At 60.7% G+C, this 22,767-nt stretch overlaps 1 protein-coding gene across 2 annotated transcripts; it reads left to right on the top strand.

Annotated features, from left to right (window-relative positions):
- Positions 1-1,964: 1,964 nt before the first annotated feature.
- Positions 1,965-22,233, top strand: Bahd1 (bromo adjacent homology domain containing 1). 2 transcript variants are annotated; one of them, XM_090318607.1, is made up of 7 exons: positions 1,965-2,148; positions 15,365-16,747; positions 18,164-18,546; positions 19,092-19,251; positions 19,701-19,777; positions 20,231-20,322; positions 20,890-22,233. In XM_090318607.1, exons 2-7 carry the CDS (start codon positions 15,379-15,381, stop codon positions 21,077-21,079), a joined length of 2,271 nt encoding a protein of 756 aa, XP_090174733.1. In that variant the 5' UTR covers positions 1,965-2,148; positions 15,365-15,378; the 3' UTR covers positions 21,080-22,233. The 2 variants fall into 2 exon arrangements, with proteins under 2 accessions (XP_090174733.1, XP_090174734.1); XM_090318608.1 differs by lacking the exon at positions 1,965-2,148 and adding an exon at positions 3,388-3,475.
- Positions 22,234-22,767: the final 534 nt, after the last annotated feature.

Raw genomic sequence — 22,767 nt, 5'->3', positions numbered from 1 at the left:
GGCTTCTTGCCCTTTAGGTCTCCTCTGCTGTGAACCAGGTACCTTTCTGCTGGCTCCCGCATCAGTCCCAGCCCATTCCCAGGGATGAAGCAGCTGCCAAGGTCAAAGGCCCGGCTGCTGACCTGAGCCCCGTCTCCTCTTCTGCCCCAGCCAGGGGCATGGCTGAGCTCCAGGGATCACCTCTGCTGTTACCCTTCTTCTGCCAGCCTGATAAGGAATGGCTGGGGACTCCCCTCGACCCGTGGGGACTGTGGGGGGGGGGATGGACTGCAAAGCTTAGAATCTTTTTTCCTTTGGAGGCTCAGGGAAGGAAGAAACCCTTTGGTTTCCTACTTTAAAACAAAAACAACAACAAACAGGTTTGGGAATTTGTTTTTTTTTCCCTTAAGGAAGGGACGTGGAGGTGAGGACGGTGGCGACTCTGGAGGAGTTTGGGTGTCAAGGGCCCTTTTACCCAACTCCCACCGGACCCCACACCCAGCCCGGGGGCCCCCTGGACGGTTCCGGAGGCCCACGAGCTGCTCTGGAGTGGGGAGTGTTTCCCAGCCGTGGAGGCCGTGCTGGGGTGGAGGTGCAGGAGGAGCGCCCCGGGCCCCCCTTCCGCGGTCCCGGGCGCTGTCCCGGGCCCGGCCGGCCCCGCGGAGCTGGGGCGCGGTGCCTCGACTTCCCTCTACCTCCCCGCCGCCCCTCCCCCGCCTGAACTGGGAAGGAGGCTTTGTTCCAAGGTGGACTCGGCGGGGCTCCGGAACCCACGGTGCGCCCCGCCGGTGCCGGGGGAGGTCCGGGACCCCGCCGGGCCCTCGCGCCCCGCCGACCCTGCGAGCGCGTCCGGGGGTGCGCGGGACGGAGCCGCAGCCCTCGGGGACGCCGGGTGAGGGTGCGCGCCGGGGGAGGGGGGTCCGGCCGGCCGGCGGGGCCGCGCGCGCTCCGAGGGTCCCGGGGGGGAGGGCGGGGGGGGGGTCGAGGACCCCCAGCCCGGGCTCTGCCGCGGCCAGCGGGGCCGGGATGAGGGCTCCCCACCCGGCTTCCGAAGAGGGGGGGACCGGGCACCTGGGGCGGGGGGGCGCGCCAGGTGAAAGGCAGAAGGAAGGAAAGGAGATGCGGGCCAGGGGTGACCGAGCCTGGACCGACCTTGCCGGAGAGGGAAGGAGACGTGGCAGGCGGGGAAGTCGGAAAGATGAGGCAAGGGCGGGAGGGGCTTCCAGCCGCCGGGGCCCTCGCGCGGGAGTCGGGGGCCCTTCCTGCAGGAAAGGGGGGTGCGCTGGCTTTTTTCTCTTTTTTTCTTTTTTTTCGGGCTGGTCTTCGCGAACCGTGGCCCCGGGGGGCAGCAGCCTCGGGGGAGGGTGGGGTGTCCCTCGGCCCCGCCGTTCCTCCCCGCTGCCTCCACTGCGGGTGCGCAGGCCAGGGGAGAGGAGGGATGGAGAGGGGTGACGGTCAGGGCCGGGGTGTGGGGCGGGGCGGGGGCTCTGGGGCGCCGAGGTCCGGGCGCGGCGGGCTCCGGGGACGCGCAGGGAAGCCCGAGGAGCCCGCGGAGAAACCCGGGCCCCGCCGGCCCCCGGGCGCCGCACCCCTCCCCCAGGCCCCGCCGCGCCCCGCACCGCCTCCCCCGGCCGCCTCGTGCTGCCCCCTGCGTCGGGACGAGCGACCCGCCGCGCTGATTGGTCGCGGGCCGGGAGGGGGAGCCGAGGGCCGGATTGGCTGGCGGGGCCGGCGCGGGGCGGGGCGTCTGATTGGCGGAGCCGGCCGAGGAGCGCGGCGCTGATTGGCTGGGGACGAGGAAGCAGGAAGGAGGGCGGCGGAGGCTCCGCTCTCGGGGAGTTTGTGGGGGAACCGCGAGCGGCGTAGCGGATCCCGGAGCCCGGCCCCCGTCGCCCGCCCGTCCGGCTGCCGGCCCCGCCCGTCCGGCCTCCGCCGCCGCCGCCCGCCCGCCCGCCAAGGCCAGGCGCGCCCGCCGCGCCCCCCCCTCGACGGCCCCGCCCGGCCGCGGCCCCCGCTCCGCCCGCCCGGCCGCGGCCCCCAGGAGGAGGCGCTGACGCAGCAGCGTGGAGCCCGGGAATTGAGCGCCCCCGGGGGGTTCCAGCCGCCGGATTCCAGCCCGGCCGGGGCCTGCGGGCGCCCGGAGCTGCACCGTCCGCACCGCCCGTCCCGGTGAGCTGGGGGCCGCGGTCGCGGAGGGGGAAGGGGCGGGCGGGAGCGAGCCAGCGAGGTAGGCGGACTCGCGGCGGGGAGAGGACCGGCCGCCCGTCAGCGCGCCCCACCGAGCGCGCCGCCGCCCCCGCCAGCCCGGGAGGGGACGGACGGACGGACGGACGACGCGGAGCAGGTGCGGCCGCCCGCGCCGCCCCCCTCCCCCGGGTCCGGCGCCGCGGTCCCGCCATCGGGGAGCGAGCGCGGCGCGCCTCGAGGTGACAGCCCCCGGGGGCCGCCCGCCGCGCAGGCCGGGGTGGGTGGCGGCTCGGCCGGGCGGCGGAGGGCGGGAGGACGCCGGGCGAGCTCCGCGCCGCGGCGGGGCCGGCTCGGCTCTCCGCCGGGTGCGCGCGGGCGGCCAGGCCCCCGCCGCGCCCCCTCCCCCATCGCGGTCCCCGAGGCGAGGGGCCGCGGCCGGGGGCGGCGCCGCGGGATCGCCCGCGCGGGGCGGGGGGCGGGGGGGCGGGGGGCAGCGTGGATCCGCTCGGATCGGGCTGGAGGGAAGGGAGGCGCCGCAGACGGAAGGGGGCCGGTTCGGAAAGCGAGTGCGGGCCGCGGGAGGCCCGGCGGGGACGGTGCGGGGCGGCGGCCGCGTCCGAGGCGGGGCGGGGGGAGCCGAAGTTGTCAGACCGCCTCCAAGTGACAGCGGGACCCCGAGCCCGCGGCCAGGCCCGGCCCGGCCCTGCCCGCCCCGCTCCGCTCCTCCGGGCCCGGGGGCCGGGTCGGGTCGAGCCGGAGGGGCCCGCTGGGCGGCGGAGAGCCGGACAAAGGCGGCGCCCCGGCGGGCGCAGGTAGAGGCGTCGCGGGGCGGGCGGGGGGGGGGAGCGGGGCCGGGGCGCCCACCCCGCGGGGCCGGGCCGCGGGGTCGGACTCTGCCCCGGGGACCGCGGGGGCCCGGGAGGAGCTGCGGCCCCGGCTCCGGGCGCCCGGCGGGGCCGGGAGGAGTGGGGTCGACCCGGCCCGGCCGCCCGGGAGCCTGCCTAGCCAGGGGGGGCTCCGGGCATTGTCGGCGGGCAACCCTGGAGCTCGGGGACCCGACGAGTCCCCGCTTCCAGGGTGCACCTGCAGCCCCTCCGCCCCTGCCCGCAGCCGGGAAGGCGCCCACGGCGGGAGAGGCGGCCTCCAGGCAGGAATCCAGGGAGACCAGAACCGCGGGCTCCAGCCTTCTCCTTTGTGCCCCCTTCACCTCCGTGTCTTCCACCAAAAGGGAGGAGAGAGGCCCACGTGTCTCCGGGGGACAGCACTGCCCTTGGCCAGCTGGAGGACACGGGATCCCCGGGCTTCCGCCGTGAGTGCCTCTGAGTCCACCGGGGCCGGCTCCGGGCTGGGTGGTGTTGACCCATTGGTAAAGTCCCGGTTTGGAGCGGTGGTCTTCCTCCGGGGTGACCCCGCAGCTGAAGAAGGAAGGGGGTGCTGTAGGAGGTGGGCCTCTGCTGGGGTCAGGGTCGGCTGCATGCCTGCCTGTCAGCCCTGCCACAGAGGCGCTGGGGCCCAGAGCTCGCTCACCTTCCTCCCCATCCCCTGACCAGAAGGGTCGAGCCCCCAGCCTGGGTGGAGTTGAGGCTGTGGGAGCCGGAGGGTATTACTTCACACCAGAGACTCAAGTTGGTTCTGAGAGAATGTAATTGCACGTCTAAACCCAGAGGAGGCTGAAGACTCTCCCAGGCTTTGTGTCTTCTGTGGGGCTGCCTGGTATATGTGATTTCTCTTGATGGCAGTTAAGGAGTCTCCTGGTCTTGCTGCTTGATGTAAAGTGGAGTTGCTAACATATCTGTGTTTGGTATAGCTCTAACCTGGCAGAGGCCGCCATGCCAGTTGGATTTATGTTTAGGGGGTAAGCACGGGGGAGTTGAGTCTGAAATGAGAAGCTCTGTGACATTTCCCTTCCCCTCTTCCTTTCTGGTGCCCTACTGCCCTCCATGTCAAGTCTGTATTGTGAAGTCAGGGGAGGCATTCCCGTCACTGGACACACTGGCTGTGCTAACGTGGTGTCTTCTCGAGAGGTCTTGTAAGATGAAAGTTTCTGAAGGGCAAGGACAGTGGGAGTGTTCAAGGTATGCGGGTTTGTGTGGCGGTTCCAGCGTTGCTCATCTGTAGTCTGTGCACATCGTTTTTGTTGAATGAATAAATGCAGTTGGCTGCTGAGTTGGTTGGGAACAGAGGGGAAGCCTTCCCTTTGGCTTCTCTAGAAATGCTCAGAAGAGTGGAGACGTCTTGGGCCTTTCCTGTCCATGGTGGGGTGGGGGGGGGGTGGAGGGCTCTCACCTGGGGTGGAGAGGCCAGTCCTGTGCGTTGCTCATGTGACACCATATAGACATGAGGTGGAAAGGGCTGCAATCTTGTTTCCCTCCTACCCTACTGGGTTGTTCTCAGTCCCAGGCTCTGCTGTTCTTATGCAACTTTCCTTGTTGTCCATGCTAAATGAATCCATATGTTTTATCTCTTCTCAGTCCGGGTATAAATGAGGGAGAAAGCATGACTCTAAGAACAGAAGAGAAAAATAATGCTGGGTCAGGCCCACGGATAGGACTCGGAGGGTTCCTTTTGGAGGCTCGTCAGCCCCACAGAAAGGAGAGCTGTGGCCTCTAGCTCCTGCAGAACTTAGTTGTTCACCATCAAACCTGGACTGTGGGGGAAATGGATGGGTGCCCTAGATGGCAAGAACGCATTCTGAATCCATCCCTTGCCCCCAGACCTCCCTTTTGTGCCCCATTTTGATGATTAATGGACTCGCAGTTTCCTTCTAAGAGGGAAGGCCACCCCTCACAGTTGTCATGGCAATGGAGACTGCTCCCCCGTCAATTAAAAAAAGAAGTCCCCACTACGACTCTCCTTCCTTCCACTGTAGCGGGAGAAAGCTACCTCCCAGTGCCTGTCCTGGCTGCTCTGTGTCCCAGACCATCCCCTGGCTGTGGGCCTTGCCTCGGCTTCATCCCTGCAGATCCCAGACTCCTGAAACACCTGTATCCAAAAGGAGAGAAAATTCTGTTTATTCATCCACTATGCAAATGAAGCACTTTCTCTGCTTTCTCTTTCTTTCTGGCTAGGAAAGGGCTCACCACACCTTCCTCATATTCACAATGAGATTGGGAGCATTCGACACCCACCAAGGAGATTTCAGTAGACCTGGAAGGGATTCCAACACCTTCAGAGTGCCTAGATGGCTTCCCTTCATTCCTCCCCACCCAGCATCCAGGGGACTTAAATGGTTTTCTCTTGTCCTTGCTCAGGCCACATCTGGCCTTGGTGCCCTGTCGTAAGGTGGATTATTAATTGAGGGAAGGAAAAAAAAAATAAATCTTGGGGGGGGGGGAACAGTCTGGCGTTGAGAAGTTGCCTGTGTTGAACTAAAGGCTGCCAGCTGAAGCTTCGGGAGTTTATGGAGCGTTATACGAACAGCCCCAACATTAAAGGACCTCCTTTTTATGAATGGGCTGTGAAGAATGTAAATAAAGCAGCATCTCTCAATGGGGAAGCATTTTACATAAGCGGCACTACCCCAGCCCAAGTATTTATGGGAATTTGCTAGCGCAGTCTGGCAGGGCTCCCTTCCTTTGTGAATTTGCCATTGTGCCAGGGACCAGGAGACTGTGCTTTGGGTCCTGAGGGCAGGCCCAGTACACAGGCACAGCCCCTGTCCCGCTTTCTCACTCTGAAGAGGTGGGGAAGAGCCCAGGTAGTCAGAGCCCCTGGGCCTGGGATTCTCCCCAGCCCTCAGGCTTCTCCCCAGGTGTGAGCTTGGGGAGGTCTTCCACGATGAAGTCTTGCCTGGGCTTATGGGAGGCACCTAACTGAAGTCAAATGGACTGGTTTGAATTTCAGCTTCTTTATGTTTCTCCAGCCCACCTCCCAGTCGTGCCACTAACGAGCAGTAAAAGGAAGGCAGGGGCAGAGCAGCGGCAGTGGGTTGCAGATGGCCGGCGTAGGCTGTAGGCACTGTGCGGCATCCTCCGTCCAAGGCCGCTTGGTCTGAAGGCTGAGGATCTCCCTGGCGGCCAGGACATTGTGTTGTGCCCTGGGGGTAGGGAGAAGGGGTTGTCACTTGTCCCCTCCATGGGAAACACCTTCAAGGAAGATTATTCAACCCATACTGTCCCTTCCCTCCTAGACACCGTGTTGTTTTGGCATCCAGCGTGTAAGGTCTAACGTCACCTCTCTGGTGGGGAAAAAAAAAAATCTAGTGGGTTGGTACAAGTGTGAGGACTTGAGTTAAATAACTCCCTCTCCCCCCCCCATCGGTTCCTTTTGTAGGTGGAAGGTGAGGTGTGCTTGTTCCCTGGCCTTGGCATGTTTTCCTTCTCCCGTTGGTGGTGTCTTCAGCTTCCTGCCTTCTTAACTGTACAGCTGCCTGTCCAAAATCTCGTGGCTAGCTCTCCTTCCCGTGTGGTCCAGTTTGTAGAGGTGAATCCCTATTTAGATGGCTCCTGCTAGAGAATCTTTGTAGAAGTCATGGGATTATTAAGGTGCTGCTCAGGCCAGGAGCCCCTGACGTGTTTGCGGAGGTAGGGAGGGTCAGAAGGAGTTGCAAAAATGGCAAGGTGTTCTTTCGGGAAAATATTTGTCCGGAAGAGGTAGCCAAGGGGCAACCTATATTGTCTGTAAAATGTGATGATTGTTGTTGTTTTTTTCTCCCGGTCTTTATTGTTTCGGGGCAGGGGATAGAAAGTTCTAGATTAAGAAACATGCAGACACACCTGACTTTGGAGTCTCAGCCACTCTCTGGGTCATAAAGGAGTCTGTAATAAAAGCGCGTGTACGAGTTTATTGGGAACTTGGAGCCAGCGCTTCTGTAAAAACTTGCTTTCTTTGTTGAACCTTTTCGAGAGCAGGTAGCCAGCCTGGCATTTGAGCACTCCTTCTCTCCTGCCACAGCCTCATGAGTTGTGAGGTTACAGGTGTGTGACACCACGTCACACCAGAGAAACCATTTTTTTCTTAATGATGTTTATGTTCCCGTGGCCAGCCCACAGATGGCATTTAAATGTCGTGCATTTCCAATTCTTTCGTGGTGGAAATTCAGGAAGAGCTAATAAGGTGTTGAAATGACAGTAATTAACAGGGGAGGGGAGAATAGAAGGCTGTGATCTGGAATTCTGGCTGTGACCCAGTGCCCTGTCCGTGTGGAGGCGTGGGCTCAGGCCGGTTACCCCACCTCTGCCCTCCAGAGTCCTGGTGACAGGTGTTGCTTCTTCGGATGGGATGGTAAGAATGCCTCCCTGGGCCTCCGTGAGGGTGGCTGTGCCTGTGAAGGCCATGTGGCCTGGGGCACTGGGGAGACTTGGGGTCTGATGTGCTACCTCTGGTTGGCCGTGAGAGGCCTCCGTGGTGTAGTTAAGAGATTTCCTGAAGTACCTTACGGGCTGGACTGGATTGAGCTGACGAGGGAGGCAAGCTCCTGGGGGGGGGGGGGGCATCGGAAAGCTCTGGTCTGGGATAGAACAGCTGAACCATGTGGAAATTCCTACTCCAAGACTCAGATCCTCAAATGGGACTGGAAAAGTATTGGGAGCATTCCATATTTGGGAGTTTACACTGAGGATGCCAAACTGGTAAAGTTTACGTGTGTATTATATACTCACTCCAAAACAGTTTCAAGCATTTCCTTCTTTTTTCTTTTTTCTTCCTCCTGGGGCCTGAATTCAGGGCCTGAGCACTGTCCTTGGACTTTCTCAAGGCTAGAGCTCTACCACTTGAGCCTCAGCACCACTTCCGGCCTTTTTCTATGTATGTGGTACCGAGGAATCGAACCCGGGTCTTCATGCATGCTAGGCAAAGCACTCTACCACTAGGCCAAACTCCCGGCCACTTCTGGCTTTTTCTGTGTACGTGGTACCGAGGAATTGAACCCAGGACTTCATGCATGCTAGACAAGCATTTTACCACTAGGCCAAACTCCCAGCCCCAGTTTCAAGCAATTTTTTTGTTTGTTTGTTGGTCATGGGACTTGAACTCTGGGCCTGGGTGTTGTTCCTGAGCTCTTCAATTCAATTCAAGGTGGTAGCCTTGAACTGAAGAGTTCAGGGACAACATCCAGGCCCAGAGTTCAAGCGCCAACCCAAAGAAATTCTTGTGGACTTTCCTGCCCAGGCTGCCTTTGAATCGCGGTCCTCAGCTCTCAGCTTCCTGAGCAGCTAAGATTGTAGGCGTGAGCCACCAGCACCTATCCTTGTTATGCTTTTTGACATGGGGACTGTGTGCTTTACTGTTCCCACGTTCGCAGGCTGGCCTTGAGCTTCCAGACTAGTAATCCTGGCTGAAAGCTCTTCTCTTCCTCTACCTCTTCCTTTCCCCCAGTCCTGGAGCATGGACCCAGGGCCTGGGTACTGTCTCTGAGGGTTTTTTGCTCAAGGCTAGCACTCTGCCACTTGGGCTACAGCACTACTTCCTGGTTTTTCTTGTTAGTGGTACTGAGAAATTGAACCCAGGGCTTCAGGCATGCTTAGGCAAGCAAGCAGTCTACCACCAAGTCACATTCCCAGCCCTGGTGAGGGCTTTTGTTGTTGTTGTTGTTTGTGCTGGTACTAGGGCTTGAACTCAGGGTCTGGGCTCTGTTACATAGCTGTTTAGCCCAAGGCTAGCACTCTACCACTTAAGCTACAGCTCCACTTCCGTCTTTTTGTGGTTAATTGGAGGTTTTGGAGGTTTCCTGTACTGGCTGGCTTTGAACCATGATCAATCCTCAGATCTCAACCTCCTGAAGAGCTAGAATGACAGGCACAGGCCACTGTTGCCTGGCTTGCGATGTGTTTGGATTGCTTGTTTTGGTGTTGTCCTGGGGCTTGAACTCATGGTTTACACAGTCTTAAGCTCCCCCACCCCCTCCTTTCAGCTGTTTAGTAGTTGATTAGAAATAAGTTTCATGGATTTTACTGGGCTGGGTTCAAACTGCAGTCCTCAAATGTCAGCCTCCTGAGTAGCTTGGATTATAGCCATAAGCCTTGTTGAGATGCTTTTATAGAGGATGTCACTTTAGCAACTCAAGGACTCCCCTACTTAGCAGACTGCCCATTGTGGAGCGTTGCTGTTTTATTTCCCCAATGCTGTTAGCTGCTTAACAAGACTGGTTCCTTCCCCCACCCCCACCCCCACCCCTCACCCCCACCAGCCTGGGTTTGCTCGGGTCGGTGGCTCCAGGAGCATGGTCCTGGAGATTCCTTGCCTCCAGCTGCACTTGTCCTCCTTCTCCGTGGAGCTGAGGGCTGAGTATGGAGCAAGATGCATTTGTCCTGGCACTTACCTGCATCCCAGTGTGAGGCTAGGAATTTCCCAGAGTGCTGGCTTCCTGTGGGCTTTTGTCCTCCCGCACCTGGTGTGGCACAGGTGCCTGGTGCCAGGCCCCTGCCCAAGCTGTCCCCCCTGTCCTGCCTCGTCTTCTCCCAGTGCCTGCTCCAGTTTCTCAGCCCACTGCACGTTCTGCAGCCTTACGTGTGGCGCTGGTTAGGGGAAGGGAAGACTGGTCTTGAGTTACTGTGCACCAGGCCCTCTGCAAGGCACATTACACATGTCTGTATTTAATTGAGTCCTAACAACGATCTTCGTAAACAAGGAAAGCCAACCTCAGTGCAAGACCTCAGCCACGCCCGGAGGAGCTGCAGCCCCGTGTGGGTGTCCTGTGCTCCGCAGCTGGGGGTGGCCAGGGGTGGCCCCACAGGCAGAGGTCACCACGTGTGTCAGAAAATGAGCAGCAGGTGCTCAGGCTTCTGCTGGCCAGAGCCCTGCACCGGGAAGAGCTCAGGTTGGGACATGGATCTTTAAAGGAAGCCCCTGAAGACTGATTTTTTTTGGATATGATTGCTATCTAATTCGACAAGCGTTTCTTTCTTAAAGCGGAACTCTGAGATACAACTACAATATAATATCCCCTGCCCTTGTGATCTCTTACTACTTTGCAAGACAAAATGGTTCCCTTTGAACCTATGTCTTGCCCCCAGCTGCAGGAAGGGCGCCCTCTCTCTCTCCCTCTCTCTCTCTCTACCAGAGTGTTAGTGGTTCCTAATGAGAAAATTCTACCAATTCTGCTCTTATTCTTTTTTTTTTTTTTTTGCCAGTCCTGGGCTTGAGCTCAGGGCCTGAGCACTGTCCTTGGACTTTCTCAAGACTAGAGCTCTACCACTTGAGCCTCAGCACCACTTCTGGCTTTTTTCTATGCATGTGGTACCAAGGAATCGAACCCGGGTCCTCGTGCATGCTAGGCAAGCACTTTACCACTAGGCCAAACTCCCGCCCCCCCCTTTTTTTTTTTTGCCAGTCCTGGGCTTGAACTGGGCCTGGGTGCTGTCCCTGAGGCTTGCCACTCCCAGCTTTCTTCTGAATAGTTTAATGGAGATAAGAGTCACTTGGACTTTCGAACTTCCATCCTTAGATCTCAGCCTCCTGGGTATCTAGGTTTACAGGCATGAGCCATTGTCACCAAGCTTACTATCTTTTTCTGCCTGTCTGTCCCAAGGCTTGAACTCAGGACCTGCCTCTGAGCGTTTTTTGTTCAAGGCTGGTACTCTTACTACTTGAGCCACAGCTTGATTTTAGGTTTTTGTAGGTGATTAATTGAAGTTGAGAGCCTCGCAAATTTTCCTGCTCTGGGATGGCTTTGAACTGCCAGTCCTAAAACCATGATCTCCTAAATAGCTGGGAGTATAGGCATGGGCCACCAGTGTCAGTCTTTTTTTTTTGGTCATGGGGCTTGAACTCTGGGCCTGGGCGCTGTCCCTGAGCCCTTTAGCTCAAGGCTAGTGCTCTGCCTTTCCAGTTTTCTGGTGGTTAATTGGAGATAAGAGTCTCATGGACTTTTGTGCCTAACCTGGTTTTTAAACCACAATCCTCAGATCTCAGCCTACTGAGTAGCTAGGATTACAAGCCTGAACCACTGGCGCCAGCTCTGTTACTCTCTTCTGGAGCTTGTTTTTCTCACGTAGAGTGAGTTTGTGGTCTTGTCAGAACTTCCCATTGTTACAGCAAGGATCTGCCTACCTTAATTTTGGCTCTGGCGCTAGAAGTAAACAGGTTCTGGACCTTTGGGTCCAGAAACAGCAATGTCCCATCCTTCCTGCAGTTCTGGGACTGGACCGGGCTTTCAGCACAACAGGAGTAGCCAAAGGTAGAGCATACACTGGACTCATTTTTTTATTTTGTGGGACATGGGGCTTGAACTCTGGGCCTGGGCCCTGTCCCTGAGCTCTTCAGCTCAAGGCTACCACCCTATCCTTGAGCCCCACAGCCCCACTTCCCAGTTAGTGATTAATTGGAGGTAAGAGTCACAGTTCCTTCTGTGCCCAGGCTGGCTTTGAACCTCGATCCTCAGATCTCAGCTTCCTGAGTAGCTAGGATGACAGGCGTGAGCCACCGTGGGGTGGTTTTTATTTTGGGGTGTGGGGAGGCAGTCCTGGGGCTTGACCTCTGCCTGAGCACTCATCTTTTTTGCTCAAGGCTAGTAGTGCGCTCTACCACTTGTCCCTAGACCAATATCCAGCTTTTTGTGTGATTAATTGGAGATAGCAGCCTCACAGACCTTCCTGCCCGAGCTAGCTTCAAACCCGGTTCCTCAGGTCTCCGCCTCCTGAGTAGCTAGAATCAACCTCCTGTGTCCCTGTGGGTCAGGCTGGTTCCTTTGGTTGCGTGGTGAATGGAGTGCCTGCCACCAGAGAGGCAAAATGGGTACCATTTTCCCCGGGAGGAGCCTGAAGTGATGAGAATCTAAAGGTGGCTGCTCACAAGGGACAGTGCCAGCATTTCTGTTTAGTTTTGCCATGCCAGGATTGGAACCCAGGGCCTCCCGCATGCTATCCCCTGAGTTAAACCCCAGAGCCCTATCTACCTGCCTCAGACCTTCAGTGGTTTCTGCGTTTTATTTTCCCTGGATTTACCAGGGAACCATGACATTCCTTGCCCATTTCCGCATTAAGTGACATCCACTGAACTCGTGTGGGAGGAGGAGTGTGCCTTTGTGCTCTTGTGGCTCTTCTTGCTTGGCAGAAGCAAGAAGAGCGAGGGGACCGATCTTGACCAGACTGTATGACACCGGTGGAGGGAATGGAGGGCGGCGCCTCTCTCTGGCTGTGGACCCAGAGATGCCTCCGCTCGCTGGAGATCCCTGAGTGCTCTCCTTCCACTAAAGATGGAATTTCAAGGGCAGCGTTCAGAAGAGAGAGCAGCTCGTCCTTCCTGAGAGCCCAAGGCTGGGTGTGCGGAGCAAAAGGAGAGCAGGCCAGGGAGCCACGTCCCCTGCCTGGGACAGGCTCTGCTCAGCCTTTGAGGTCCCCCACCCTCACCTTCCTTTCCTCCCCCCCTCCCACCGCCCCTCAACCTTCCTTGCTAGAGAATTCAGCCTGCAGCAGCGGGTGGGGTCTTCCACTCACTGTGCAGCCTTCTTCCTGTACCTGGGGGACAGGTACTGCCTCCGTGGGGAAGTACCAAGACCCAGCTCCTCCACGCCTGTTCGCCTGTCTCTGGACTGTGGCGGGTCTTGGACAGCAGGGCCCGTCTGCTGGCTTTCTTTTGCCCGTGCTCATGGAGGTTGGAGGTTCAAGCTGTTCTTGGTCTTTTGCTTGGAGGCTGCAGGCCGGCCACTCGTCAGGGAGGCTGCTCAGAGCTGACAGTCAGACTGGTTTTCTCCAGCGATCAGCAGTTTTGGCCTGGCTGGGTGAGGGGTCACCACTGGGGAGTCCCTCTCGGGAACCCTGTCTTCTCCCCGGGGCCGGGATCACCTGTGCCTGGAAGGACAGAGGAGGTTCCGGAGAGGAGGCTGGCAGTGCTGAGGGCACCGCGCTCTAGTTGTTGGCAGTGATGGGAAGTTGTTCCTGGTTGTGCTATGTCGGTGGGAGGGCCTGCAGGGGGGCAGCGGGGCTGGAACAGGAGCCAGGCCTGCTGCTTTCCTGGGTTCATCTTCCCCCAAGCAGCCCAGCCGGCCTGGGCCACCCCCTCCGAGGTGGAGGGTCCTTGGCAGGCCAGAGCCCTTCCACCCAGCCCCACCCCAGGGAGAAGCCACTGCCAGGATTCTCACAGGCGCTTCAAAGCGTGACTCACACACAAGCTCCCACACCACAGCAGAGACCCCAGCCTTGCCTCCTGACAGTGACACATGAAAGCTGGAGTTGTGCAACGTGCTTGGATGACCTGGGGTGTTTTCAGTGGGTGACAGGTTGGCAGATGCAGAGAAGTTTAGGAGGAGGCTCCTGGGTTTGGTTTGGAGCTGGGATTGCCTCCCTCGCCCCCCCCCCCACAGTGCCTGCCTCCTGGGGGCAGCGGTGCCCCTGAGGGACCAGTGCTGAGTGAGAGATTAAAAGAGCGACATTCTCACGTGCCAGGACCTGGCTTCTGAAAGTGGGCAGTGGTGCGGGCGTGGCCATGCCTCACCTTCCCACCGCTTGGGACTTTGAGGGTGCTGAAAGGAGGAGAATGCAAGCGAGGGCAGGTGTCCCTGACTTGCACTGACCACAGGCTGCCCCCCCACCCCCAGCAGGCTGCTGGAAACAGAACCGGCTGTCTTCCCACCGGCACGGCCTGTGCTGGCTTTCCTCCCCACCCCCTCCTTGCTCCGGACTCTGTGTTCATGTCCTCACAGGCCACCAACCCAGGTGACCTCAGCCTTGGCCCCAGCTAGTCCCAGACCCAACTGCTCTGGAGCTTGAGGCCTGTTGAGGGGCTTCACCCCTGCTCAGCTGCATGGTCTGCTCCTTCACCCTGCAGCCTTCTTGGGGGCGGGGAACTGGACCTCCGTGTTTCTAGGCAATGCAGATGTGCTTCTGCTGGGGTTGGCAGCTTCTGCTTGGCCCTGTGAGCCCTGGTCTGAGCAGGGCCGGTGGGTTATCAGCCACTGGGAAGGCCGCATTGCTAGGGAGCATGCCGAGCCGCCTGGCGCCCCCTGCCGAGGGAGGAAGGGCTCTGGGAGAGGCCTGGGGTTGTAGGAATGAATGGATGTGCCCACTGTGCCCGCATGCCTAGAGCCAGCTCTCTGGACAGGCGCATGGCCTCACGTTTTCTCAGAACAGATGCTGGCATGTCATCTCCCCTCCAGTTTGCTGAGTCCTTTCTCTGGGGGTGCAGGTTGCCAGGGCACTTCAGCTGAGCTCCTGCAGCTTGCAGCCAGCACAGCCCCTGGGAGTGCTCTGCTTGGGGCTTAAAGGGTTAAGTCCTCGCCCCGCTGGGGTGAGTGTGAATAACACTGAGCTGAAAAGCCCTGCCTGCTGGGTGGGGAGGGGCACCTCACTGGGCAGTGCCATACTTCTGCTCTGGATAGTAGGGTAAGCAAAGGATGAAGAGCTCAGTCCCCTGACCTCGGCCACTTCTGCGCTGCCTTGCCAGTGTGACAGCACTACTCCCAGAGCACCGGGCTGGGGCTCAGGGGGCCGGTAGTGTGGCCTAGTGGTAGAGTGTTTGCCGGTGTGCACGAAGCCCTGGGTTTGGTTCCTTGGTATCACATACACAGAAAAAGCGGAAGTGGTGCTGTGGCTCAAGTGGTAGAGTGCTAGCCTTGAGCAAAAGAAGCTCAGGGACAATGCCCAGGACCTGAGTTCAAGCCCAGGACTGGCCAAAAAACAAAACTGGGGCTCAGTTGCCCTCAGTTTGTAGTGAGGGAGGAGTGTTTGCCAGGCAGTGACAAGAGCATTCTCTTTCTCAGGAGGTGTCGGCTCCGTGTGCTGCCCAACACCTTGCCTGCCGTGAGCCACAGGGCAGGGCAGGACTGGCAGGCAGAGTCTTCTGAATGTGTGCTGGGCCTCCCCTGCCACTGTGCTGCAGGTGGTCTTTCCTAGAATCGGAACCAAATGGATTGGGCTGGCCAAGGCCTTCCCAGCCCTGGGTGTGTCAGAGCCAGGCTCGCCCCTCTTAGGGCTTTTCTGGCAAGAGCCTGTTGTGGCCGTATGTGCCAGGTAGACTTGGCTCTCACAGCCCCAGAGGCAGGTCCCCATCTCAACCTCTGTCCACCTCTTGCTCTTTTGTGGCCAGTCTCTGAAGCGCTGAGTTGAGGTGGCCTGTGACAGCAGAGCAGAAGGGTTTGGGTTTGCCTCCATTTCTTCCTGGGCTTCCTGGCCTTTTTTAGATCCTAGGGCGCCTGGGCTGAGAGTGGGGTTGGGGGCCTCCCCAACCTGACTTGCTGAGCCAGTGGAGATGGACAGATGTGCTGCGGGCCTGGCCGGGGTGGGCCGGGCTGCGCTGTGCTCACTGCCTGCCCCCTGTCCTGCAGGTTGAAGGGACTCCATGACCCACACTCGGAGGAAGTCCCTTTCTCTGCTGAGTTCTGGCTCCACTGGCCACCAGGAGCCCCTGCCCATGGAGCAGGGGGCCGCCGAGGGTACGGAGCCCGGCAGGCCTGAGAGCCCCGGGCACCTCGCAGGGCGCCGCAAGAACTACCCACTGCGCAAGCGGGCCCCCGTGCCCGAGAAGCCCAAGGCCTGCAAAGTGCTGCTGACCCGCCTGGAGAGCGTGCGTGGCCCCCGCAGCGCAGACCCGGCCGATGAGCTGCCCCCCGACCTGCCCAGGGCCCCCAGCCCTGCCCCGTCCAGCGAGGACGCCGGCCTCGTGCAGCCCCGCAAGCGCCGCCTGGCCTCCCTCAACGCAGAGGCCCTCAACAACCTGCTGCTGGAGCGGGAGGACGGAGGCCGCCCCCGCCGCGTTGCCCGGGACCGGGCCCCAGGGGGATGGGCCTCTTCCAAGAAGCGGCCTCGGCTGGGGGGGGAGGGAAGCCGTGACCTGTCCCCAGAGCCAGCCCCAGAGGAAGGGGCGCGCCGAGATGGGGACCCAGCTCCCAAGAGGCTGGCCAGCCTGAACGCAGCTGCCTTCCTGAAGCTGAGCCGGGAGCGGGAGCTGCCCCTTCGGCCTCCGCGTGCCCACGCGGAAGCGGACGGGCGATCCACCGAGCCTCTGGCGCCCAAGGTCCTGCGGCCCAAGTGGGCCAAGGTCAAGGGCAAGCACCATCCCAAGGCCCGGCAGGGGGCTGACTCGGAAGAGGCCTCCGGCGCGCCTGGCCGGCAGGGGCACCCTGAGGAGCCACGGCCATCCGTGACTCCCTGTGAGCTGGCCCCGCAGACCCCCTGCCAGCCCCTGAGCAAGGCTCTCGAGAGCCCCGTGGGACAGCGGCCCCGCCTGCCTCTGCTAATGGGGGGGCAAGCAGCCCTGAAGCCAGAGCCTGGGCGTCCAGGCGAGGAATCGCCTGCCCCCAAGCAGGAACTGCACCAGCCCTCCTTCCCTGCACCTCAGCTGTCCCCTCTGCCCATGCCCGGCAACCCTGCCGACTACAGCAGCCTGTGCCCGGGGCCTGAGCGCACGGCGATGGGCAGCTTCTACCTGTACTGTGGCCAGGAGGGGCTGCAGTGTGGGGGCTACTGCCCCATGCTCCCCGAGGGGAAGCTGTCTCCAGTGGCTGCCCCTACAGAGGGGCTCCTTCTGGCCCCAAGCTCAGGGCCTTCAGGCGCCCCCTTCCAGCCCCCTCCCTGGGGCTCACCCCGCTACTGCTCCAGCCAGAAGGCCGGAATGGACGGCTACAGCATGTGTGGGGTGTTGCCCCTGCCTCTCACGCACATTGGCACGGCCTGCGGCGGCTCACCCTACAAAATGCCTTTTGCAGCAGGTAAGCCCCCCTCCCTTCCGCCCCCTGGCCCTACCCGGGGCAGCTGTGCTTAGCAGTCTTGACATTTGGCATCCCAGAAGACGGGGACCTTGGAGAAGGAAGGGTTCACTCCCCTCTTCTGCGCCCCAGGCTCGGTGACCTGCCCCCAGGTCATCAGTGGCGATTTCCTGGCCCAGCAGGTTAGGTAGCAATGCCTCATTAGCAGTAGGGGCGAGAGAGTCTCGTCTCCCTCGTTGATCCTGATAGGCTCTTAGTTAAATGCTGAGTTGAACGTGGCGCTCGCTCCCATGTCCCATCAAGGAATAGGACATTCTTTCCCTTCCAGGGCCATGGTACTTAAGAGGATAGCCGGTGGTTTGGGGCTGGAAAAATAATGCCAGGTGCCATAGGGCCATTTTGCTGTGGCCATACAGACCTTGAAAGAGAGCTGGTCCGTAGGCGTGCATTGCCTTGTCACGCCAAAGCCTGGAGTTCTCTGGCAAGGGCAGACTGGGACCAGGGCTTGCTCAGCTCTGGTGTCGGCCTTCCTGGTGAGACCCAGATACCTGAATGGCTTGTCCTTACTGGTGGAGCACCCTGAGTCTGGAAGGAGCGCCCTACCTGCCTCCAGCCGGCCTTCCCCACTTGTGGTGGAAATACGGTGACTAGAGTAGGCTGGCTAGCAGGTCTGCCCTGCCTTGCGGCTGCTCCCATCCCCTCCCCCTCTCAAAGGGTCTATAAAACAACTTTATAGACCACTTGGCTCTGGCCAGACTGGTTGTTTCAGGTTCTGGCATGAGTTAGAGACTTAAGGAATGAGAGCAGCTGCTGCTTGCGCTTTTTCTTTTTGAGGCCACTCGGCACGTCTGGACCCCTACCCCTCACCCTTCACAACAAGGCTCAGGAAGCAGCAGATGCCAGGCACCGGTGGCGGGGCCATTCCCGTGTGATTGGGCACAGAAGCCGGAGCCACCGCGCCTGAAATCTTCTCCCCCATTTGCATCTCACTGTGACTGTGGGACGAGTCTGCTCCGTCTCAGTTTCCCCTGCTGCCTCCTAGACTGCCACGGGTGGAATGAGTTAACGTGGTGCCAGGGAAGGCTGCCCGGTAGTCTTAAGCCCTGCTTAATGATGCACTGAGGGTCTCCGTGGCTTGCCTGAAGAGGCAGGTGTGGGGCTCTCCCCGTTCTGTCTGATTAGGGCTCCCTCCTCCTGAGCCCATGGTAGCCCTTGGGAAGCCAGCGTCAGAGCCAGCAGAGCTGTTTCCTCTGTTTCCTCTGTTGTTCTGTTAGCTCGAGGGAGAGATGGCCGTGTCTGCTGGCTGGTGGGCCCCTGTGTCGGCCCCCCCGTGTGCTCCCCGCGTGGAGAGCCGAGGTGGGGAGGAAGCGGATGCACTCCTTGTCCTTACCTGCCTTGACCTGCTCTCCTGTTTTCTAGATGGCTGCAGGTCCCTGGGCCAGCTGGAATTTCCTCTCCCGGAAGCTGGCCACCCAGCCTCACCGGCCCACCCCCTCCTGGGATGCCCCGTTCCCAGCGTGCCACCCGCAGCCGAGCCTGTACCCCACATCCAGACACCTACCTCGGAGCCCCAGACGGTCGCCCGCGCCTGCCCTCAGAGTGCCAAGCCTCCCAGTGGCTCCAAGTCAGGCCTGCGCACGGGCTCGGGCTGTCGGCACACGGCCCCCAGCAAGGCCGCCCGCAGGCCCAGTCACCCCAAGCAGCCGCGGGCCCAGCGCCCTCGCCCGCGCCGGCGCCGCCGCCGCCGCACCAACGGCTGGGTGCCCGTGGGAGCTGCCTGCGAGAAGGCCGTCTACGTGCTGGTGAGTGCCCACGCCTCGCCGTGGGGCGAAGAAGGGGCGCTGGAGAAGTGTGTGCAGGGAAGTGAAAACGCTAGGAGGGCGGAACAAACGCCAGCTGACTCCCGCTCCCCTTCCTTTTAGCCCCTCAGTTCTCCGCACTGTCCTCCCTAGTCCTCCCTAGTCCTTTAACCACCCCGGTTATGAAGACATTAAGACTCGCTGGTAGAGGAAAGCATTTGCCTAAGGCTGAGCCATTCAACGGGGTGACGGAAGGCTTCCCACCCAGCCTGTCCCACTGGGGAGCAAGAACACGTAGCTGGTGCTGGGGTGCCTGCAGAGCCCGGCCGTCGGGTGTTCGCTGGAGCTCAGCCAGGCTCTGCTATGTCCCCGTTCTCCTTCCTGTTCCGTGCCGTGCCCTGTACTCAGAGCCAGGCGTAGAGAAGGGGTCCAGCGCTTGGGCATGAGGAGCGGTTAGCTATCCCTCCCTCCCTCCCTCCCTCCCCCTCTCCTCCCCCAGCACTCTGAGCTGGGAACTAACAGCTCACTCGTGTCCGCTTGGTTCCTAGGACGAGCCGGAACCAGCCATCCGGAAGAGCTACCAGGCGGTAGAGCGGCATGGAGAGACAATCCGAGTCCGAGACACTGTCCTCCTCAAGTCCGGCCCAAGAAAGACATCCACACCTTATGTGGCCAAGATCTCTGCCCTCTGGGAGAACCCCGATTCTGGTACTTCTCCCTGGGGCCGGGCGGGCCGGGAGCCCGGGGGCAGCCTCTTGCGCCAGGACTCTAAGCCATGGTTGGTCCCTGCCTGGAGTTGGCCCCTGCACAGGTCCCCTCTGCTTCTGCCTTCCACTGAGCTGGGGTCTGTCTGCCGTGGAGGCTGGGCCGGTCTTGGGGGTGGGTTGGATTGGTCCACGCACCTTCTACACCCAGAGCCTGGGCACCTGGCCCCCCCCTCACCTGCCAGGACCTTCTCCCTGCTGCCCTCCCAGCCTAACAGCATTACAGGCGATTGAAGGCTTGGCCGGGGACAGGAGAGTCAGGGCCGCAGCCTGCAGACTCGGGCCAGGAGTTGAAGTGGACAAACCTTTAGGGCAGGCAGCCAACCTCTCTCTGCCTGCCTGAGGTGCCCACTGCCAGCTCCGGCCGTGACCGCTTGTGTCTGTCGTCCTCAGGGGAGCTGATGATGAGCCTGCTGTGGTATTACAGACCTGAGCACTTGCAGGGCGGCCGCAGCCCCGGCATGCACAAGGTGAGCTACTTGGCAGGGCTGGGAGGGTGGCCCGAAAAAATGGTATGGGGAGGGAAGGCGGCCATGAGATTAATCTAGGTTCTCCAAGGCCCCGAGAACCTAGGAAAGGGCCTGGGGGTCTCCTGACACTGCCCAGTTCACATCTCCAAGGCAGTAATGACCTTTATCCCAAAAGCAGTGCACATGGCAACCCTTGAGGGCGGAGGTGCCAAGACAGAGGGAGGCCATGTGTCCCCGCAGTAGGCGTGGTGGGGAGGAGCTGTGTCCCCTCCTGTGTGGAAGGGAGACCCCGAAAGCTGACGGTCTTCCCGGCCTCCCTTCCGTTTCCTCCGTCCTCGTGGGGTCATGGCGTCTCATGGGAAGATGAGGGACAGTTCTGTTTCTCTGGTTGAGAAGTGGGCACTTCCAGCTCAGGTACCCAAACCCCTGCTGTCTCCCTTTGAGCCTTTGCAGAATGAAGTGTTTGCATCGCGCCATCAGGATCAGAACAGTGTGGCCTGCATTGAGGAGAAGTGCTACGTGCTCACCTTCTCTGAGTACTGCAGGTGGGTGGCGGTGGCATCTGCTGCCCGTGCCCTGGACCCCGCACCCAGCTCACTCCCTGGCTTTCAGCCTTACTCCCCACATCCTGCTGCTTCCGTTTCATTTGGTTTGTGCTGGTCTGGGGGCTTGAACTCAGGTGTGGGAACTGTTTTGCTCAAGGCTAGCACTCTGCCACTTGGTCCCCAGCACAACTTGCAGCTTTTTTCTATGCACATGGTACCAGGGAATCGAACCCAGTGCTTCATGCATGAGAGGCCAGCACTCTACCACTAGGCCATGCTCCAGGCCCATGTGAAAAATGGTTAGAAGACAACATGTACCCGCTACACCCTGTGGGAGATGGTACGGTGAGCGGCAAGCGGGGGAGAGAAGCCCCCCAGAGGCACACTGGCAGGCAGTAGAGTGAGTGCAGGCCCGCGGACAGGAGTGGGAGCAACAGACCCCCCCCGCCCCCGCTCCACCCCCAGGTGGAGAAGGGCTGTCCCCGCCGCGTCTGGATAGGGTGGAAAGGACTTGGTCTTCCGGCAAGGGTGGCTGGGGTAAAGATGGCGAATGGTCTGTCACTGCAGATTCTGTGCCATGGCCAAGCGCCGGGACGAGGGTCTCCCCAGCAGGAAGACGCCGCTGGTGCCCCCGCCCTCAGACTACTCGACACCACCACACCGCACGGTGCCCGAGGACACAGACCCAGAGCTGGTGTTCCTTTGCCGCCATGTCTATGACTTCCGCCACGGCCGCATCCTCAAGAACCCCCAGTAGCTTCCTTGCGCCGTGTGGGGGCTGCCCTGGAGCAGGTGGGGCTCGGGGCTGGGGCAAGGCTCGAAGCACAGCACTTGGTTTAAGGGCCCCGGGGTCCCGAGGTTGCTGGCCTGTGGTTTTCCGGGGAGGGGGGAGGGCAGGGGCCCCTAAGGGTTCTGGGCCTCGGGGAGGGGAGGGGAGGGAGGCATGAGAAGGCCCAGGATGCCTCTTTAGGGCCCCCGGGGTGGAGACTCCCGAAGAATCGGTCTTAACCTGAGGCTGGGCCAAGCCTGAGGGACATGCGCCAGGGAAGGAGGGGGCGCGGAGGCTGGGAAAGGCCCCTCCGGAGCCAGCCAGGGCCGCCTATGGCCTCCCCCTCCCTCCGAGGGGAGGGCAGCCAGCTTTACCTCACCCACTGTGACCCACTGCTTTCCTGTGAGCCTGGGACCAGGCCCTCCCGATTCTAGCACAGCCTGGCCTTGCCCTTCGCAGCAGAGTGCTGACCTCCTCTCCTGGACTCAGGGCCTTGCCCCGGCTTTGCCCCCCTGCCCCTGCAGTACGCCACTGCGCTGGGTCCCTTTGACCTAGCCCTTGAACTCCGCCGTGGCCACTGTGGAAGCAGGCTGCCTGGCGGCCTGCCTTGAGGGACACCAGCAGGCCTGGCTTCCCAGAAAGCTCACTGGTGAACTTGGGGGATCTGTCGTGCCCGGGAGGGGGGGCGGGGGCAAGGAGAATTGCTACCTGACTTGTGGAAGATTTTTCCTCTTGCCTTACACTCGGGGGTCCTGGGAGACCTCCTGCAGAACTTCACACGTGACTCTGGAAGCCACACACCCCCCAAATCAAACCAAAGGCGTGCTGTGGCTCCCCTCGAGGTCACCCGGGCCCCTGGTCTTTCCTAGATTGCACTAATTCCCATCCCAGCGAGAATCAACACTGTATCAGTCCACTGACCTGCTGAGCTGCCGCTGCCCTCTGGGAGCTGACAACCTGCATTTCCACTTTGTTCTGGCTGCCCAGAGGCCCCGTTAATCTCCATTGATTAGGATGGTCGGCACCCCATTGTCCTTGCCTGGCCTAGGTAGGCCCTGGCTCCCTTGAGAGAGACTGGAGGCCTGATTATTTCCTGTTTGTACCAAAGAAGAGCTTGGTGAGGCGAGGCGTGGGGCTGTGGCTGTGGCTCGCCGAGCCGGTCCATGAAGACACTGGAGCCAGGGGAAGCGGCCCTGGGTCCTCAGGAGGGAGGGACAGGGGCCCAGCAGGCTGGGAGGTGGCACTGGATGAGGACAGTCTGGCAGGGGCCTGGAGGGAGGTGGGAGAATCCTGAGGGTCCCGGGGCGGGGGCGGGGGCGGGGGCTCCCCTGCCCTGATCTTTAGAAACGGGTTGTTCCTGATTGGTCATGGGGGTGGGTGAGGCCCCACGGGAAGGGCCTCAGGTCTCTATTGAATAAGCTGTTCAGAGGAAGGCGGCAGTCTAGAAGGAGTGGGAGGCGGTAAGAGGTTGGTGGGGTGGCCCGCAGCCTGGAGAGCCAGCCCTTGGCGCTTGCTTATTCCCAGGACCTGCTGAGGAGCCCTCCCTCCCGGGCGGGAGGAGGACTTCCGGGGCCCTCCTCCTGGGAGGCAGGGCCTGCTCCCCAGAACTTACATGTTTTTTGAAACTCTTAGATGTGGAAATATTTTTTCGAACCTGAAAATGCAGCTGGTAGAAT

Source organism: Megascapheus bottae, chromosome 25 (genome assembly GCF_031878675.1).
Source record: "Megascapheus bottae isolate mThoBot1 chromosome 25, mThoBot2.hap1, whole genome shotgun sequence".
NCBI classification, from domain to species: Eukaryota; Metazoa; Chordata; class Mammalia; order Rodentia; family Geomyidae; genus Megascapheus; species Megascapheus bottae.
This window is presented reverse-complemented; position numbering and strand designations above follow the sequence as displayed.

Coding starts and splice junctions, on each gene's coding strand:
- Bahd1 (XM_090318607.1), top strand. CDS start 15,379: ATGACCCACACTCGGAGGAAGTCCCTTTCTCTGCTGAGTTCTGGCTCC. Junction 16,748..18,163: donor CAAAATGCCTTTTGCAGCAG/GTAAGCCCCCCT, acceptor CCTGTTTTCTAG/ATGGCTGCAGGTCCCTGGGC. Junction 18,547..19,091: donor AGAAGGCCGTCTACGTGCTG/GTGAGTGCCCAC, acceptor CTTGGTTCCTAG/GACGAGCCGGAACCAGCCAT.